Source organism: Lonchura striata, chromosome 3, assembly GCF_046129695.1.
Source record: "Lonchura striata isolate bLonStr1 chromosome 3, bLonStr1.mat, whole genome shotgun sequence".
Lineage (NCBI taxonomy): Eukaryota > Metazoa > Chordata > Aves > Passeriformes > Estrildidae > Lonchura > Lonchura striata.
Genome location: NC_134605.1, coordinates 38,392,174 through 38,412,942, shown reverse-complemented (window position 1 = coordinate 38,412,942; position 20,769 = coordinate 38,392,174). Strand labels below are relative to the sequence as shown.

Sequence of the window (20,769 nt, the reverse complement as noted above, 5' to 3'; positions counted from 1 at the left end):
AGGATGAAGTGACCTCTGAAGAGAAAAATGTCAATGAGAGGAAAAGTGAACAAATTAAAGTAAATTCTGCAGTATGCATAATAGCTTTGAATTATCAAAGACTGTAAAAAGAAAGTGGCTATATGCATTTAATCAAAGTAGGGTAAGCACATCTGAATGGTACCTAATGGTACATTATTATATTCTGTAATGGGGGAGACAAAATCCTCTTGTTTTTCTTATTCCCCTGACACTGTTGGTGCTGTATCTTTCACTGTTTTCTATCTCCACACATGGTAGGCTTGGTTTTTTCTGCTCTTTGCTTTTACTGGTATTTTTCAAGAAAGTCATAAATTCTTTTCTTCTACTCAGTCCCTTCATATGCAGTATTAAAACAGGGATAGTGCAAAGCCTGATCTCAGCCATCAGTATTCACGTGCACAAAGGGAAACTTGACTCTTTCCCAATCTTTTCCTGTCTGCTTGCTACCACTCTGGTTGTTTAGCCCCTGTATGATCATTCAGATTTCTCCCCTTCTCCTCTCCAACTCAGACTTTTCTGTGGTCCCTGGCAAAAAAGATATTTGCCAGATACGGCTACATTTTGCTGAATTTGGAGTCAGAGTTCACAAGGAGATACTGCCTTGTGCCAACAGCTGATGGTATTTGCAGCAGTGTGAGGGGAAGGTAACACTGTTAAGCCCTGGATGCCAGCAGCAGACGCAGATTTGCAGTTGTGCTGTACTTGTGGGAGAAGGGCATAACAGCAGTAACAGGATGGCTGCTGGTAGGAGCTGTACCAATTCAACCCTCTGCCTATCTGTTGGAAGGATAGAGGGAAAGATACCTAAGCATGCCCACCCACATCAACAATAAGGATCATATAAGAAGAGGAACTGACAGTGATTTGCAGAGTAATCTCTCTTCTGTAGAAAGGTTAGACATGCAGACGTCTTCAGGTTCCAGCAACTGTCCCTAAAGCCAGTCAGTTCAGAAGAAGATGATTTTTGTAGTTTGATCTTACCACTGGAATATACATGGATTGAACAAAATTCCTAATTTAAACCTTTATTAAACGGGGAATATTTTTCAGGGTATTATGCAGCCAAGGATTATTTCTTTGTCTGCAGTGTGGAATTCCTTTAGTCTTTTTACATTTTCTCTTTTGTCTCTCTTTCTCCTTCTTGTTTGCAATGGCATTTGTTATGACCATTGGAAGGAAATGTTTTTCTGCTTAGCTAATATTTTGGTTCCTCTTGCATAGTTAGAGGACTTCAGTGAGGCTGCATTGAGGTCACACACCACCGCTTTATGGTGGTGATGGCTAGACAAAAATTTCCATTCATGTTGAAGAGCATGGCTCAGGAGAGCCACTCACAGTGAAGGAGACAAATTGTACATTTCAAAAAGACTGGTAAAATAACTTTAAAGGAGGAAAGTTCCATCATAGAATGGTTTGGGTTGGAAGGGACTGTACAGAATATCCCATTCCAACTCCCCTTCCATGGGCAATGACACCTTCCACTAGACCAGGTTGCTCAAGCACCATCCAACCTGGCCTTGAACACTTCCAGGGACAGGGAGTCCACAGCTTCTCTGGGCTGCCTGTTCCACTGTCTAGATCTTAGGTTTTCCTGAGTTTTCTCACAGGCTTTCTGAAACAATCAAAACCAGCAGAAAGCTCCAAATCCAAGTTAATTTTGAACTAAAAGCTATGAACTTTTCAGAACCCTTAGGCCATTTCAGGGAGTGCTGCATTAACTGCAGCTATACAGTATTTTTCAAGAGCACTGATAAGTGATTGATGATGCAAAACCAGAGAAGTTAATAGAAAGTGACACATGTATTTTGTAACCAATAGAAATATGAAGTAAAGAAGAAAAAGTACTGCTTCCTTAGTAAAAAGATAGAGAAAGAAACTTCACTCCCCTCCTACACATCGTGTCCTGTTCTGTTCCCCAATGCAATGAAGGCAAGAGGAGAAGAGGGATCAGAATTTATTTATAATTTTGGCACTAGGGATAAAAATAAATGGCTGAAACTCTGTGGAAGTTCTTTGTAACTTTCTGAATTTTTAAGTATGAATAGAGTGTATGGAGAAACTGGTATGCACCCTGTTTCTTTCCACTAGTTTGTCATTGTCTCTAGATTTTTGTGTCTCAAGTGCCTGCTTATTGAAGGAACGAGGAGGCTGAATCACACCAGGCAGCCCACAGGTCTGGTGACTTCATTTCCTGGGTTATATAAAATCCAAACTTCCTAGCAAATTGTCTACAGGAAGTGTTTACCACATTGATATAGAACAATTAGAGTGCACAGAAACCTGGCCAGGTTGAAAAAACAATGATGTGAAATATTGACTTTATTTATAAAGACTTTTAAACGTGGTCTTTATAAATAAGCCAGTGAGCCACCAACCAACCTACTTACCTGTGTTCTGGAGCAGAAGTGTTTAGTTAGCTGTCAGGGCTAGATTTAGCGTGAAGGGTGGAGACCTCTGTGGAAAAAATGCAATTAAGGCATTATGTCTAGTTTGTTCCATTCTCTCTAATAAATTGCTCATCTGTGTAGAGCAAGAGATCTTATATTAATATTTCTTAACATGGATATTCATATGTCTGCTGAGGTCCTGAGAGTGGATTTAAATAGTCCAGTTAATGTTGTTTAGTGTGGGGAGTTGGCCTCCTACTGCAAAAATTTGCTCCTGTTCTGAGCTGAAGAATGAGAGCTCCCTCATCACTGGCTTGGTGATGCTGCAGGAAATATAGTTGACAGAAGCAAGAACCAGCCATTAATCTCTCAGTCTACAGAGTTAAAAGCTAGACGAGTATTTCCCCACCATATGTAGTCTACAGACTCTTGGGTACCTATTTCACACCAAAAGGGCAGCTTTCCCCTGACAAATCATTCTTTGTAAACCAAAACAGCAAGAAAACAAAAAGAAGCAGAAACCTGTTGACAATATGCCACTTTCAAATTCATGGCTTTGCTTTCCAAAGCCAAAACAAACCACTTCTTATGCAGCTGTTACTGGCTTCTTGTGGAAGCCATGTTTGGTAAACCTTGATTATCTCAACAAGTTCTGTTAGTTAGTTTTATGGTTTGCAAGGATGGCAGTTAAATGAACAGAAGCTCATTTTATATTACAAATTATACTTATCAAGAGGATTTTTATCAACATGTGTAAACAGAACCTTGGCCTGGAGTCTGAGAAGAAGAAGAATGCAGTTTCTGTGATGCGCTGTCCAGCATTACCTTTATGCAGAAGATGAAGCAGCAGAGAAATTGGGAAAAGTACATCTTCACATTCAGCTGGAAATGTGGAAATGCAGAAAACAAGTAAGCAAGCTACGTAAGTGAGCTGGTATTTGGCTGTTTCAGCATAACTTTAAGTAAGATCTGAAACAGATATTGCCTTGACTGCTATTTTGTATGCAGCAATGGAAATTTGTTCTCTGAATTGTGACTATCTCAGGGGTTCTTGCTTGGAGGTAAAGAATGCTCTAGGGGACTCTAGGGAGTTCCCAGTGTAACTTTTTGTCCTTAGATTCTTAAGTCAGGATCCTTGGTGGTACACAGAACTTAGTAAAATTCAGCCACTAAGGGGATTTGTGTTACAAACTAATGCTGTCAAAGGATTAAATTTCCCAAATGAGCCACTTAAGTGGTGCATAACTTCTTTGAGCCACATGTTTTCTGTTATGGAAATTCTGTGTTAGAACTATTTGTCAGAAGGCTAATTGTTTGACCTTTGGGTTTTTTGCCTTTAGTTGATAGCATTCAGATATCTTGCTATGAAATTGTAACTTTTTAATTTTTTTTCAAGAAAGCCTTGCTTCTGCTAAGTATCTGGTTAATTTCTTGCCTAACTTCAGTGACATGTTTGGCTATTGCAGTGTCTTTAATATGTTATCTTTGTAGAAGGCTGTAATACTGCAGTCTGCAAACTTCCCATTTAAAGTAGCACTATTTTTTAAGACCATCTCCATTGGTATAAAATGTCTTTTTCACTTTAAGTTTTCTTAGCTGTGAAAGGATTGTGATATTTCATTGCTCTGACAAAATACCAAAACCCCTGGGCAGCAGGACTTGTATGGCTCTTAAATATCATGCTACACTTAATTCTGTGTCAGGACTCCTAAATAGAAATAGTATGATTTTCAGAGATAGGGAGCAAATACAGCTGAAATGAAACCTAGGTCATCACTCTATGTATGTTAAAGTGCTTAGCTAGCTATATTGACTGCTGGAATCAGGATCTCATGAAGGAGTACAGATTATTACTATGTGCTGAAACTGTTGTTATTTAAACTTGAATGTAACCAAATATAGGGCTAGAGACCTAAGCTTTTGCATCAGAATTTGGAGAGAGTTTGACATTTACAAATTTGTGAGCTTTTATTTTGTTGCAGTTTTGGCAGACCCAAAGCATCTCAGAGGGAGCATCTAAAATTACTAAATACTTTTAAGCTTTTGGCCTTAGAATTTAGACTCTGCTACCCATTTTGTTTTTGCTGGGATGCAGCCACTTAAAGCACAAGTTTTAAAGATTCAAATAGTGATATCTTCTTCAATTCATGTCGTAATTCATGTTGGTATCTAAATCAATGTCCTCCAAGTTTATGCTGAAATTTGTAAAGAGAGCTCTTAACATATGTTTCATGTTAGAGAATGAAAAAGCCTTTTAGCAGTTTGTCTCAGCTTTAAGTTGTATTGCATGCTGTGACTATGCATGAGGACATACATATATGTAGACTGAGCTCTTGCTGTGTCAGTAAAAATTATATGCCTTTGATGCATCATTTATTGCATGAATCAACCTTCAGAGCTATTAAACTGCTTCTGGGGAATTTTTTAAAGACTGCTTGAGTCCTCTGAGATTTCGTTCTCTCTGTTCTCAAAGTCTGCCTGTTATCATTTTAAAACAAACAAATAACTTCCCTACCCCTCTCAATCCCAATCAATCCTGAAGAAAAAACTGTCCGATTTAGAAATGTGGTAAATGTGGAGAGAGTAAATGGCTTTTTATTTTTTTTTTTATCACCTTGTATTTGGGAGGGAAGATCTGAATGGTGATCATCAGAAATGTCTAGAAAATATATATGTAAAGAGCTTAATGGAAAGTAGAGCATGTACAGTTCTCCTCTTAAAATAATACAACGAAAAGAAATTCTGAGTGTCTGTAGGAATATAATGGAAGCAAAGGTGATTGTTTACAATGTAGTAATAAAGCCAGGAAGGGTGTTTTCAGCTCTGCTTGCTCTGCTGTATGGCTTTTGAGCTATCATGGCAGAATATATGTGAGAAATTGCCATCATTATAGTGAATCTGGGAAAGGTAGATGCAATTCTCTCTGTGGGATTATTGTGCCCAGGGAGATGGGCAGTCCTTAGGTCTCTGGAAATCTGTAGCCAGGGTGGGGTCTGATTTGGTGTTTGGCTCATAGATCTGTCCCTGAGCTGCTGTGTTTGATCCCTTTAAGTGGTTTCTCCAATGTGTTGTTCTGGTTTTGCCTTTCCTGCCCTGGAAAGGCTTGAGGCACTGATGAAGAATCAGCTCTCACCTCATATTTTCCAGGCATTCCCCTTAAGCTGGAAAAAGACTTCCATGCACAGATTAGGTAGTTCAGTGCTTGCTGTGTGATGCTTCTTATGGGCTGTATAAGATTAATGGGGTGTGAGCTGATTCACCATACATCGTTTGTGTGTGTGCATATTTATATTGTAGGTACTTCCTGCAAGTAGTCCATGCTGTGAAACCCCTGCTTACTCAACAGCTTTCTTATAAGTTACTGCTCTTGGCCACAGATGAAAGACTTGGCTGTTGGGAACTGTGAGGTTCTGGCTAAGATGCAGGGACATGGGGTAGATAGGAAATAATAGTGTACGGGGGCAAATGAATGCCAGCAGTATTCTACAAGTACATATATTTGTTGTCTTTACTCAGCTGAAGAAGTCACAGCCATCAGTGTCAGTGAAAGAGTCCTACAGAATAAAGCCATCATATTTTGTCAGCCCTGTAGCAGACTGGTGCTCTCATTAGCTGTGTCTGAGGGCAAGGTCCTGTCTGGCTCTGAACACCTACAGAATCAGAGCTCTGCATCTTAGCACTGGTAGGAAGGAAATCTGGCCTTCAGGCATTACTCTGTAAAATGAAAGCAGGTTCTCCTTTTATTTTCTTTTAATGGCCAAGATGGAATGCTATTTTGACCCAATCAGACAAAATTAGTGTGATTCCATTTGTATCTGTCAAACTCATCTTAATTGCAAAATAATTTGTTTATAAAATTAGTTGTATGTCTTCAGTGTGGTACAAGACAGAGCAACTCTGCCTGTCTTTTGAAGAATTCAGATGGGATTAGGGCTTCAGCAAGAGTAAAATTGACCTTCAGTTTGGTGGAGAAATACTAGACAACATGGATTATATCTTTCTTGTTTTATAGCTACTAATGCAAATGCTGTATGCTTCAGTTTGTACCTCCCTTAGTATGACTTACCAAAATAAGGCTGATATAAAGAAATAAAAAATATGGGAAAAATGTAGCAGAACAGAATAATTTTCTCTGTACATGAAAAGTATTTAATCCAAAAATCATAAAAACTCTTATTCCTGAGACTGAAAACAAGGACATTAACTGAGTCATGGTACACAATCTCTTTTTAAAATCTCTCAAAAATGCCAAATATCAGTTTGCACTCTGAGATAAACATCCTTTTTAGCAGGCTTGTACAAACTAGCAAGTGGGATATAGTTTCGATATGCCTGATGGTGCACACAACTACCTACATGGCCCATTCACCTCTTTGATGTCACTTACAGGTTCTGAAGGAGTCAGGGCTTATCTGTTCTGTTAAATTTTTTGTGTGATATATGGGAAATCAATTCTGGTTTATATTTCTGCCCAATTTGTATAAAATGCAGAGAGAGGTGCCTTGATGCTACAGAGATAAGTCCAGGTAAATTCTCCAGTAGGTTCTGTGGGCTACCCACCTAGCTTGCTGTTTTTGGAAAGAAGCAGACCTGCTTTTGACAGTGTATTTTGTATGTAGATAGGTAAAAGGCAAACACTTCTGTTTTGCTAATTGCATTGAGCTTTACAAAAACAACTTAATTAAAATTGGGGTTGGCATTGGGTGAGATTAGGTAAACCATTTAAAATTAAGATAACCTTTTTTGATAGTCTAACTTTCTAAGTGAAAGTAGCTGTGGGTGGATGCTTGGACGTGCAGAGAAGCAGGCAATGAAGGACACACTGGGAAAAAAGTGTATCTCTTTACCAAGGTCTCATCCCATGGAAATACAGGCTGTCCTCCCAAGGTCTGCAGCTCTCCTGCATTTGCAGAGCAGTGACTGCCTGTGAGAGGAACATCCTGGGATTCCCTTCTGCAGTGCTGTGAAGCTGTCACTTTTAGCAATGTCACTGCTTCTTCCTGTTTATGGCAAATTCATAGTGGGAATAAAATTGTTTTGGATTACTGCTCAAATAAAGTCAAAGTCCTGAGAGTCAGAACTGTGCCTGTTTTGACCACTTCAGTAATCCACTCCTCTTGCTGTAACTCAGCTTTTCCACCTTCCCTTTGGTGCTTTCCTCTGCAGGGAGCTGGATTTCTGTCCAATAAAACACTGGGGGCTTGCTATGGGCAAATCCTTGATATTACACTACCCACCTTGTTGAAGTTTTTGGTCTGTGGCTCACAGCTGATATGGACAGTTTTACTTTGGTTGTATAAAATAAACCTAGGTGGTTTGTCTCATCTGAGGAGGCTGGGCATCTCAGTTAGTGCCTGCAGGAGAGCTCACTTAGCCTATTGTCTTTCCTCAGTGCTTTCCACACTCATCTTGTCCTTGCTCAGGAATTGCCTAGTCATCCTGTCTCCATGTGTTGGTACTGGCCTTAGTTTCCTATGACCTTTACTGCTTTTGAGGTCCTGTTGATCTGTTTCACATCATTAGTGTTAAAAATTAGTTCCTGCTGTCCCCTTAGTGTTGGGTGGCGGTGGTCTCTGTCTTCTTATCAGTCACTGTTTGACAGGGTGAAGGGTCACTAACCAAAATTATTGTTATGGACAGGAAAATTATGGAGAGGCATCTGTCAATAAAGGATTCCATGCAACTAATAAAGATTTTCTCCTTATTCCCTGAAATATCTATGTCTCTCTGCATTTTAAGCACAGGAACAGAATTGAGGGATAAAATAGCCTCTTCATTATCATTAAGAACACTGCTTCATGGCCTTTTTTATAAATCAGTAACGGAAGGTAATGGAGCAGAAGGTTCTCTTTGAGATCTTAATTAATCCAAGCAGAGATGTGTGTCTGTGATGTGAGTTAGGATTAGAAATTAGCTCTGAAAACAAAGCAGCCTATGCAAAATTGATGAACACTGTCCTACAAAACAATTAAATGAATGAGTTCCCATTTGTAATGTGGCATTCCTTGAAATAATTGACCAACGCAGTCTTCATCAGAGGAAGTAGTCAAGTCTGAATTAATAATTTTATCACTTTAAAGTAATCTATGATGGTGTGGAGAGGGTGACAGATATGTTCTTTCACTGAGCCAGACCATAGCATGTTACCGTGGCCTTATGAAAAGATGTTCTTTTTACTTTCTGAGCTGCACCTTGAATAGAGAGGCCTGTCATCTGCTTGGAGGGGTTCAGCCAATCTCTGAGGGAAGGAAGGTATCCAGGAAAAAAGTGTAATAGTGTGTATGTGGGCATCAGAGAAGAGAGAGAGGTTGGAGGAATGACAGGCTTCCATGTCAGAAAGTGAACTTCTTCCCTACGCACACCTGCAGGTGTGGGTGTTGAGGGGAGGCTGACTGCCTGACTTGCTTCTGGAAATCTTCCATGTTTTCTGTGAAGTGAAAGGAACATTATTTTTATTGCTATTAAAAAGTGCTTCTGCACTTACAGTGTCTGTAAGTGAGTATTACAGTGCTGCTCAGTGGAAGGTTAGCTGAAAGTCACAGGATGTGTTTAGTCTGATGCCTTGGGAGGCCTCAATCTGCATTGCATTTGTAATGGTCTCAAAACTGAGTACAGAGGATTAGGGGAGGTTCCTGTGGGCAGTAATGGGACACAGGAGGCCTTCACGTGGGGCAGGGGTGCTCTTTGGTGAGCTGTGGGATGGGAAAGTGAAGGCCAGGAGGACTATGAGCAAGGAAGGGCAAGAAAAAGCATGTAAGAGGACACAGTATTGTCCAGGGGAAAAAGAGGTGACTAATGCTCATTTCCAAATGCTCCAAGTATAGAGTGGCCTCTTGGGAGCAAGGCATTACATTGTTCCAAAAAGAAGTGTCTGTGTGTATGGGCTGGGGTATGTGGCACTAGGACTAAAGGACAGTGGTGATGACAAATGAAAAGTGGTGGCTCCTGTATTTCTCAGGAAACTTCCTCATTGAGAGGAAATTTTTGCAAGGAATGAATGCTGCCAAACTATTGATTTTTTTTTTGGTTTTGGTTTGGTTTTTGTTGTTGTTGTTGTTGTTATTCTTTTGTTTTTTTTATCTTGCTGCTTTATTCTGTGGGGAGACTATGTTGCCCAGCATTTCCTGTTGCTGTTTGTGTAAAATGTCTCATTTCAGCCGAAAGAATAAGGGAAGATGAGGATGATAAGGTGTTCAGTGGCCAGCTGCACCTGTAGGTAGTAAGAGCACAGAAGACAGGGCTTGCCAGAAAGGTGCCTTGGATGGGCATTGTTGCTGTGGCACACTCGCTCTGCCCATCCTGGGTGTTGCCCTGCTAGTCAGAGAAGTCAGCTGCCTCCCTTTGCTCCTCATGATAGCACAGCAAGTTTGATGAGTGTGGTACAGGTCTGACTCAAGGGCAGGACTGCTCAATTGGATGCTTCCAAACAGCCCGCACCACCTGGTCTGCCTACCTTATTATGCCTCCCCTCATTTCTTCACCCTTCTCCCTCCCTTTCCATAGCTCCCTCTTAACTAGCAGTCAGTGAAAGGTGGGACTAAGCAGTTTGCTTAGATGCCTTCCTGAGCCCATAATGCCATGGGGCTGGAGTGTCTGGAGGTGGTTTTTCTGGCTATAAAAATAGCCAGAATAGTTAGATTTTTATAGTTAGATTAGGTAGCCTTCTGTGCTACCTTTAGGCATTTTGTGTCCCCCTCTCAGTATTACCACCCTGGCAGCATCAGCCAAAGCAGGGTGTGCAAAGTGTGCCACAGAAAAATGAGCATTTGTCGACAAGCCTTTTCTTTGCCAGCAACACTGAAGCAGAAGAGTATTCCCGGCAACTCTGTGTGCTGCAAATAGTCTTTGTTAAGAGCAATTAAGGATTGGATGTGATTTTAAAGAATTATATTGGCATCTGTTAAACTTAACCCTTTCAAATCAAGTCATTATTTGGTACAAAACAGGCTTTGTCCTCTGCAGCTAGTATAACACAGAGATTGAGAATGCAAGTCTGTGTCAAAGCAGAAGAAAATTAGTGAGAGAAATGACTGTGCCTCTGGTACCACTGTTACGTGAGGGGACAGGGAAAAATCACAAATCCTCTGCAGGGAGTCTGGTGGTTTCCCATGGGAAATGCCTCATCTGGCAGACCAGGTCCACTCTCATTCTTCACTTTTCTTAACGTTCTCCCCTCTTGTGTCTTTTGAGAATCATAAACCCAGTTCTCCAAGGATATAGAATGGTTGCCTCTAAAGTATGGGGTGGTGCTCCCCACTCTATCCTCAGTCTTTTCTCTTTCTAGCTCATTATGGAACCCTTGCCAGTTAGGTTTCCCAAGAACTAGTTAGACAGGAATAGGCCTGCTGTGAATGTATCAGATTAACTGCATGTATTCTTTATATTGCTTGTGAGTATTGATTGTGTTCCCTGGGTAGTTCATAAATTTGTCTAATTCTTCATGTAACCCTCACAAAAAAAAAAAAAAAAAAAATCTCAAACAAATGCATAAGAAAGTAGTCAAGGGCACAATTTCTCAGTGGAATAAAAGGAATGCAATTTTTTCAGCCCAAGTTATTTTAGATGGCTGACAAATGCAAAGAGTATTTAGTAGCAGTTTTGAAAACGTAATCCAGTGCTCTTTTCTGTTTATTTTTATTCCTTTCAGCCGTTTTTCTCTTTGTTTTCTTTTGGTGTTTTTTCCCTCCAATTTTATCAATTGTGTGTTCAAAATTCAGGGATGAGTTAAAATGCAGGAAAGATTAAGTCCAGCTTTATTGAGAAATAACTCTTGCTCAGTAAATGTCCAAAATGTCCAAAAGGAAGAAAATGAGAGTACTTTTTGGGGACCTATACCCATTGCTAGCATGGCTAATTACTGTTAAGTAATTACTAACACTTCAGTAGTGGCCATAACTGAATTTTATGAGCACAAAAGAGCATAAGGCTAAAAGAAGCAACAAAATGTATTAAAACAAAGTAGAGTGGGAGAATCCTGCACCTCCTCTGGACATGTTCAGGGTGTGGGGAAGAGCTGATGTCCCTGGCATCCTTCTGTCAGAGAAGTGTGTCATCTAGACAAAGTGCATGAAGGACAGCTTGTTTGATGCCTACCAAAATGTATCTATTCCTCTTTAAGGTTTGGAAGTGAATTGATGTCCTGGCTTGCTTCTGCCAGTGCTGTGGCAAGTGCTGTGAAGGAAGAGGTGTGGAAATGTTCCTTGTGAGCTCTGTGTTTGTACCCCAAAAGCTGCTTTGGAAAGATGTAGAGAGGAGGCACAGTTTGGATTTGATTCTTATTCTTACAGCAGAGGGTAAGCATCCTGCTCCACCTGCCCTTGCATATTCCTGCCCCCCAAGATCCTGCAGCATACTTCTGGTTTGCATATTTTTCATCACTGTAGCCATCTTCTTCCCTTATTGTTTTTTTAATATAATTCATCTTGTCCCACAGAGCTGGGCAAGCCTAGCAGTAAAATAAAGCAATTGTTTAATAATCAAAGCCCAAGACAAAAGTATTAGTGCTTAGAAGGCTAATGAACAAACTATGTGGCTATAGTCTTTGTTTAAAGTGAAGTGCCTCCTTAGCTCCTCAGTACATCTCACTCAAAGGCACATACTTACTCAAGGGAGATGACCTGATCTCTTCCTACATCAGATAAATTCTTCAAAATTTGGGGGAATTCAATTTCCTATATAATTTTGCTGGTCTTATTTTTAATAACAGGCCAGTATCAAAGCACTTTGCCAAGATCTACTTCTCCTCTCTGATAGTCAGTCTCTTGGTCATCCTCTCCCCAGCACGAGGGAAGGTTTTAGGAGGGAGCATTTGTAGATCCACACTGGGCTCCTGTATGCACTTGTGCACACATGTTGACTCCTTTACCTTTCTGGGGGCAAATGCCATAATTTCTATATGCTCTTCGTGGAGTGATTGCCAGAGAAGCTTCCCTGAGAGACATGAATGTAGCAATAGTAGTGACTGCACGCTGATGGTGGGTAGCTCCTCTGAGGAAGGAGCAGTTTTTGTCTGCCTCACACCTGAATTACCCAGCAGTCATGCCAAACTTAGCTTCCCAAGCTAGTGAGGAGGTGTCTTGTATTCCTTTCCCTCCCATCTGGAAGGGCTGAACCTTGGAAGGGTGAAATAAAGGCTGATAATTTTTGTCTAAGGTGGCCATTGTGAGCACAGCTGGGACACATCTACTCATTGTACCGTGTCAGAGCTGGTGTTGACTTCTGCTGCCAGTGCTTGTGCCATTGCCATAACTCTCTAGGCTGCCATCCACAAAACGTGTGGGGATGTATGCAACACGAGTGGAAGAGGAAGGTTTGCTGGGTGTGGTGAGGGAAGAGCAGGCAAAACGCTTCTGGTTTTGAAAGGGAACAAAGTTTAGCTGCATGTTTGAAAGTTTGAAAGGTTAGCTGCATGTGTTGCCAACGGAGGTGAGAAAGGTCAATAGTTTATCCTTCCATGACCATTCGTAGTGACATGATGGAATCTGGCTAGAAATACGCAGAAGAGCATGATTGAAACCTGGGGTTGCTGACAATAAGCTAAAATTCTAAGTACCATACCACTAGCTGCTTGACACAGGAAAGGAGACCTGACTTTTGTAAATAAATTTTTTACTTATCTGTGTCTCTTTAACAGAAACTGGAGTATCTAAGGGGGGGAATTTAAAGCCTCCTGAGAACCTGAAGTTCAAAAAATTACCAGGACCAAAAGATACTAGTAAATATCTAAGGCTTTTTGAACAAATAGTGTGGAGTTACAAAAATAATGAATTATGGACTTTACCTTAATCCTAGTGAAGTCCAGAGGGGTATCAGCATGCTTCTTCAGATGGAAGATGTTATCCTAAGTGAGTAAGAAATAGACTTCTTGGTTTCTTTAAAGGATCAGACAGCTTTATGAATAACTGTTGTATTTTAGCCAGTTATAACTACCTGTTTGTGATTAGGGGAAGTTGTTGTTGTTGTAGTGCCTCTCATTGACTGCTTGCTGAGTCACTTAGAGCATAATTAGAGATGAAAGGCCAGTGTAGAGTTCTGAAGAACCAGTTCCTGGCCAAGTGCCTCTATCTTTCAAGATCTTTTTAGTGTACCTCTGATGAAAACTTTGAAACCAATTAAAGAGCTACTAGGCAAGGAGCTGATAAGCTAAGATTTGGAAGTGCAGGTATCTGCTATTCCAAGCAAGGGGCATGCTCTGAAGCCACAGAATAAACAAATGATGACTGGCAGCAATTAAAAGCAGGCAGAAGTTAAGAGGGAACTCATAATTAGGAGAAGCTGCTACTGAACCAAGACAATTGTAAAGATTTTAAGGATTTCTAAGAGGGAATAGAAAGTAAATTGGGAACTGGTTCTCTGAGCATGAAGAGCACTGGAGGTACAGAGAGAAGTAGGAGACTTCATATTAGCTGAAAACCCTACCAAGGTAGAAGGATTTCCATGAATTCTCATCAGTTTCCTTCTTTCAAACACACTGTTGCTTGTGAATAACTTGGTGGGGGTATTTAGGGACACCATAATAGCCATTGGAGTTGCTAGGATACTCAGTTATATTAAAGAGGGGATTAAAATTCAACTGGAAGTTGTAAACCTACATGGCATAGAATTGAGGGCAGGCAGGAATATCATGTGAAAGGTTGCCATCTCTTCAGTGGCAGCAGTCAGAAAAAGATGTGATAAAAGTGGTCACAGGAGGAGGGAGGATCAGTGTGTGAGAGATTTTAAAGTAAGGTTACAAGAGACCGGCCTGAGGCTTTTTGAACTGTGAAGGAGATCATATCTAAATATATTTTTAAAATCCCAAAACCTGTGAAGGGAATAGTGAAATATTTTCATTTCCTTCCTGGTTTTCTTCTTGAATTAAGCTCCTTTACACTCCTTAATGTAAAGTTAGTATAGTAAATGTAGAGCTGATCAAAGGATATGCTTCCTTTCCCCTACACCTTGTCAGCTGCTGCAGCCTGCAGTTGCAAGAGGTAGAGGCGCATGAAATAGCTGCTGTGGACTCACCATTGAAAGACTGGCAATTTTGCAGCACAGTGCAGTATTTGTATCATTGTACCTGAAGAAATAAGTGATGATATTGCTCCCAAGCAGATGTGGGGAAGGACCTCATGCACAGCCTTGCACAATTAGCTGGCTACTTACTTCTTTCCCTTTTGTCACTCCAGGTCACACGCATCATTTCTCTCACGCTTTTAGAGATAGCTACAGTGGTGCTGGCACGGCAGCCCCAGTGGACCACTCTTCTAATCTGCCGTGGCAGTTCACCTTCTATGTAGGCCACTGCAGAACAAATTAAACTTTTGGCGTTTTCGTTTTCTTCTGCAAATGGCTTCCTTCTTAGGTTCAGTTTTTTATTTGTATCAACATTCACTTTTTTTAACTACGTGGCTCTGTCCCTCACCTTTGGCCTTGCAGAGAATCCAGTAACTGTTTTCCTGCAAGTGTAAGTGTATTTTCAAGGCCTAGGCTTTAAATGGTTGTTCTGGCAGAAAAAAAAAAAAAAAAAATTCCTCTCACGCCCTTGACATGAAAATAACAATGTGAACAATGGGAGCTGGCCGGAGCCAGCCTGACGCTGGAGCGCGCCGCGTGGAAGGAGGCTGAAGAGGGAAAAAAAAGCCTCTACATGTCGTGGAGGGAGGATGTTCAGCAGACTATTTGCATCAGGGTTTGAGAACCCACACAATAAAAATGAAAGTGCAGAGTGCAGGCCAGCTGCCTGAGATAAGATCACATTGTTGGAAAGGGGAGAAACGTACTGTCTCCACACTAGCTGGGCAGGCAGGCAGCAAAAGTACTCTGCAAAACAAGTGGTGAGATCAGGCGTGGAGCCGCTCTTCCTTGGTTGCTGATGTATCGAGTGATTTTTGATTGATTTTTGGATGTCACGGTATGCCACAGCCAACCTGGGAGAATTAAGCAGATGGTATAGCGTGCAGGGGAATTGTGTGGAGCGTGGATATGGAGGGCAGCTAAAATCAATCATTTTTAACAAGTAAATGCAACTTTGTGCAGTTCCCCAGCGGTGGTAGGGCCGTAACTGATGCGATGGCTTTATTGCAGCTGTTTGTGGGTGCATTTGGCCTCAAACAGGGAGGAAAGAAGACTCTGCTCTGGCTCAAACAGAGCTCTCATTTGTTCTCTGCACTGCTCTGGGATTTGGTTCCTCACATCTGTGGCAAATCATCTTATTTACCACCTCCAGTGACCAATTCAGATGTCGACAGAAATGTCAGTTTTAGAAACTCACAGATGCTATTAGGGGTAATGAACTAGCTGGGTTTTTTAATTATATATTTAACATACACTGTGGTAAGACTACAGAGTTTGTTTGAGCTCTCTCACCTAATTTTTAACTCCAGGGTTTTTTAAATTAAAATTACTAAAAATAATTTTAATCCCCCCTAAATTACCTTTAAAATTCTCATGTGCCTTCCTCAAGCATTACAGAAGATTGTGGAGCTGCACTCTGTTTTCATTTAGGCTGAACTCTCTTCATCATCTTGTGTTGCTGGCTAGTATTGGTGGTTTAACTTTATGCTCTGTGGATGATTTCCTGGGCCAACTACACTACTTTTATACTCTGTGATAAAAAAAGTGATTGTCTGTGTGATTGCCAGGCAGACATGGAGGGTTTTAGCATGCCAGCAATTTTTTCTCCACCCTGTGTGGGCATTGGCTAGTGTATAACAGTGCTTTCAGCTCCAGCGCTCTCACCTGCTTTGTCCTCTAGGGCTCCTTCTCTCCTTCCATGGATTTGCAGCCTCTTAAAACCATTAGGAAGAGATTTGAGGATGAATTTGTTGAATACCACAACACCAGCTTTATGTCTCTTCTGTTGTAAAGTGTGGACAATATCTTCTTTACACTGCCTTCTTCATGCATGCCCCGGACACAAAAAATACCTGGTGTGGGAAAAGCCTGTGCTAAACGGGGGCATCTGGAGGAACTTCACTGCAGAGCATGGTGCTGTGTAGTTATCCCGGCCAGAAAAATGTTGCTAAGCAAGCCTGCAAGCAGGGAATTCTGCACGTTTTGTGACCACTATGATAGTGTGCCAGAAGACAATACCTTTGTCTACTGCCTGTGGTCACTGTTGGACCTGAGCTTCCCATATGAATATGCATATCTAGAGATAAATTCCACACAGTCCAATGTGGATCCATCAGGTGAGCTGTCTCAGTCTTTCTCTACCAGTGTGTGTAAATATTCCTAGTGTTCTCTTTCACACTGCTACTCTGTCAAATAAAAAGTTCCCATTGTAACAGCCTTTGTCCTCTGGCCATCCAAGACATTGACAGGACTGGCACTACAGTTTAGAACTACAAGCACTGGTGGTGACTGCATGGAGTTGTAGAGGTTTGTGTATGCCTTGGGTCATGATTATCACAGCAGCTGTATGTGTGGATTCAACATCTTTAGCAGAACTGTTTAAAAATTACTTTCCAGTGCTCAGAATTACATGCAGGATGCATTTGGCTGTGTGGAGATGCTAGTCCTTTGCTCATGGTTAATTTTATTATATTTTTTTGCATTTTTTGTGCACTGTTGAGCTATTATTGACGCAGATATACAAACCAATATCTGTGAGAGTCCTGGCTTACAGAGTAAGACAGCAAGTAGACTGACTAGAAGAGATACCATGAAGCTTCAGATTGCTCCTTGTCAGTGTAAAAATGTGAGCAACTGGTTTAACCTTTCGGTGTCTTTATGATTGCTCCTTTTAAAACAGTCTACAGAATGGGCTTTTGTTTTTTGGATAAAAACAAAAGGAGAAGAAAAGAGCACCTCTTCAGATTGCTGTGCCCCCAGCTCTGCCAGGTAAGCCTTTGCTCATTAGCCTGTTGCTCTTCATCAGTTATATTGATGTTAGTGACAAAAAGAGCTCTAGTCAGTGGGTAATGCATGGAGACTGTGGCCTGCAGATTAATTAGGATGTTTTTTTGCTTCCTCGGTTTACTGACACTTGAACTTAAGTAGGTACATCCCGTAGAAGAACATTACTGTATTCCCTGGTATTTTAGAAAGTATAACCTTCCTCACTCAGCTACATCTCTAGAAAATTTACTGGGTTTGTTTTTGAATTCTAACTCTTGTTTGTTTCTTCTTCTAAGTGGGCTTTCATATACCGAAGTGTATCTGTATGTAGACTTTTCTGAACCACGCACAGTAGTAGGGAAAAAAGTCTTCACTGTTCTCCAGGATTATCTTAAAAATTATAGAAACATGCAACACAAACTACACGATACTTCAAGTTCTCAGTAAAGTCTGTTCAACTCATTTTCTTTCCCCTAAAGATAGACTTTTCCATAATTATTTTCTATAGATATGTGGATTTATTTTTCATTATTGTTTTTATTAAAAGAATTGTGTTTTAAGAATTACTCAATCTGCTAGGCTTAAACAAAGAATTAGTGTCTGAATTGTCATTATAATGTAATTTTTAGGCTGAAAATCCTTTTAGCACGGCATGCTTGTAGCCTAAATTTTTTCTGCTATAGGAAATGGATTTTATTTCACATTCTCAACCAAGTCTATGTGCACAAGAGAGGAGCATCCAAATTCAGACTAAGAATAGAAATTTTCTAACTGCATTAGTGAGTTTTTGCTATGGCTCTGTAACTAGTAGTCAATAGTTTATATGATTACTCATCTCTGATTTCATGAATGCTAGAGGCTAGAGGTGTGTTTTCTTAGTAATTTTAATGTATTGAGTCTTTTTGTTGCGAAGTCCCTGTTGGCAGCTATTTGGGTGTGAGCTTTGCTCTGTTGTTCCTGCCACTGTGTTGTCTCTGAGCTTAGGTGGTGAAGGCAAAAGTAAGGTTCTTGTGTCAGAACCCCAGGACTCCTGAAATCCCCATCCTTGCCTTACCATCCCATGTGTCCTGAGGTGGACAGCAGGTCTAGTTACTGAAGACCAAGGTGCCAGGTAACACACACAACCCAAATTCCTGATCCTTCATGTGTGGGCCATGGTGGGGTCTTTGCACACATACCAAAATCAGCTCTTGAGCTTCCTGGCACAAGCAGCTATGCCAAATGGTGGGATTCAGCCTCCTGAGATCAGTTCCTCTGGTGGCAAGGGGATAGCTGGTGGCTCCTGCATCATCTGTGAGTGAAGGGGATGCAAGATGCAGTGAAGTGAGAGCAGTCAGGCTGAGTCTGGCCCTCTGGCGTCAGCAGCTGCCAGACTGTGATATCAGTTGATTTTCTGGGCTAAGAGTGACCCTTAGCCACCTTCCCTCAGGGCTGTATCCACAGAAGGGGTGATACTGCTACCAGGTATTTATAGATGCTGTATTTTGCTTATTAGTGTTTCACTGGTGGTTGAAAGCAGAGATCTACTTCAGAGAAAGGAAGCAAACTGTGCCCCATATTGAGCCAAACATTACATCTTCCTGGTCTACAAAAGTGAATTTGTAGCTCCTGTTTCTCTGCACACCCTCCCTCCCTGATGCAAACCACTTTGTGGCCCAAGGCATGGTTCAGAGGTGTGGTGCCATGCCCAGCTGCCTGTGAACCAAGTCCTGCCTGTAGGAGCCCACCAAAACTTCTTCTCACTTGGTGATGAAGTACCAGAATTTGTTTAATACATCTGCTAAGATGCATTTCTTGTCCTTGCAATGCTTCATATTGATTCTTCTCTCTAAAATCTGGTTTTGCTTTTCACTGTAAATTGTCACTGAGTCCCTTGGTATTGGGGGATTTAAATGGTTTCAACCCAGCAACAGGAGACTTGGACCTGCAAATCTATGGCTGAGGTGAATATGATGTGATGGTTGGGTCCATGTGTTTACAGTTCTTTACAGCAGATATTGCCATTATGCATAAAAGATACTTAACAGCCAAAAAGAGCTAAAAATGCTACAGATTTTACCTCCTTCTCTCCCCCAGTAATGTCTGGCTTTGCCTGTCCTGTAGTGCACTGGACAGAGAAATTTGGTAAGGAAGTACCAGGATATGAACAGGTAGGATCAAAATGAGCGCCCCACACTGCTGTTGGCTTTGTGCACTGTGGTCTGATTTTCCCCAAGAGCACAGCTGCCCTTCTCTGAAATTGTCATGAGGCCATTTGGGGTGAGTATCAGTGACAGTGGAGTGGTGTGGCAGGCTGTGGTGTGCCCCCCTTGATGGGAGCTGCAGATCCTCCCTGGCCTCCATAGAATAGTTAGAGTTACGAGGGATCTTTAAAGGTCTAGTCCCATCCCACCTGTAGTGAGGCTAGGTCAGGGTTCTCACAGCCCCGTTCAGCCTGATCTTGAATGTTTCTAGGGATTCCTGTCCCTGTAGTTGTCTCCCAGCTATTGCACACTGTCAGTGAGACTGCCATGGTTTTGGACAGGGAGCAGGAAGCATCTAATCCAGCCCTGCAAACCCCGAGCTACATCACTGCCATTGGATAGCCCAGAAACCCTCCACACATCTCTTTTTTCATGCTGTAAAATGCACAGGTTTTGAGCTGCTGTGGGAGACTATAAGTACATCAGCTGTAAATAAACTTCAGAAAAGTCTTTTCTTCTTTTCTTTTTGTTGAATTTGGCTCATTGTGGTGACATGCATTGAGACCTAAATGATTCTGTAATTCTGTGAGACTATTAGTAGCATGTCCTACCACGTCTTCCTCCTACATGCAGAAAGCACAAAGACTCCCTGTCAGATGGCCCTGAATGTGATGGACTTGCTGCACCTCAAGTTAAAGCGTGGCACCTACAAATAGAAGAGCTTAAATGAAGTCACGGGTGAAGCAAAGCATTGTGGACCCAGTATGTGTCATAGGACTGGAAATGAGTTCCTGTCATGTCACTGTGGAGCCGCTCAGCTTATGACAGTAGCGTTATTGAATCCCAAGGACAAGCAAGGTGCCCTACAGGCTTAACCTGATTTGGCTCCCAGCAAGTACAGGTAAAAGTTTGTTGCATCAGTGTTTTTTGCACCATATACATAAGATATAGTATATATAAGATATACTTATCAAGGAAGAGTAACACAACAGTGGCAAACTTAACACTTGGGCCCCTCTGCTAAACAGTTAATGCCTGGAAATTAATTTATCTTGTATTTATTCAAGTCCTTAAATTTGTTACCAGAGACAGTAGGAGCTTGTTCATATAGGGAAATTTTTCTAGTCACACTTGCATAATTATAGCAGGATGGTTAGAAACACCATTCCTTACATAATTGCTTTTATTCTAGCGTAATGATGACTATTTGATAGAGCTTATATGTCTTAGGATGACTACAGTAAATTAAGAAGTTTCATTTTAGTCCAGGAGTCATAGTGGAGTATCTCTAACTAACTCACCTCACTGTTTTATGCTTCTATACCTTTTCTGGGTGGCACAGATAGAGATGTCAGTAA

The 20,769-nt window shown here is 41.2% G+C and overlaps 1 protein-coding gene across 4 annotated transcripts in view; it reads left to right on the top strand.

The window, feature by feature from the left end:
- The window catches only part of PDE10A (phosphodiesterase 10A), a 351,678-nt gene that overhangs the window by 117,339 nt on the left and 213,570 nt on the right, over positions 1-20,769 (top strand). For 2 of the 4 annotated variants that reach the window (XM_021544164.3, XM_021544163.3), the window contains exon 2: positions 3,170-3,330. The exons of the other annotated variants lie outside the window; for them this stretch is intronic. In XM_021544164.3, the coding sequence (XP_021399839.2) occupies positions 3,297-3,330 (34 nt within the window). In that variant the 5' untranslated portion in view covers positions 3,170-3,296. The remainder of the gene's footprint in view (positions 1-3,169; positions 3,331-20,769) is intronic. 4 annotated transcript variants of the gene reach the window in all.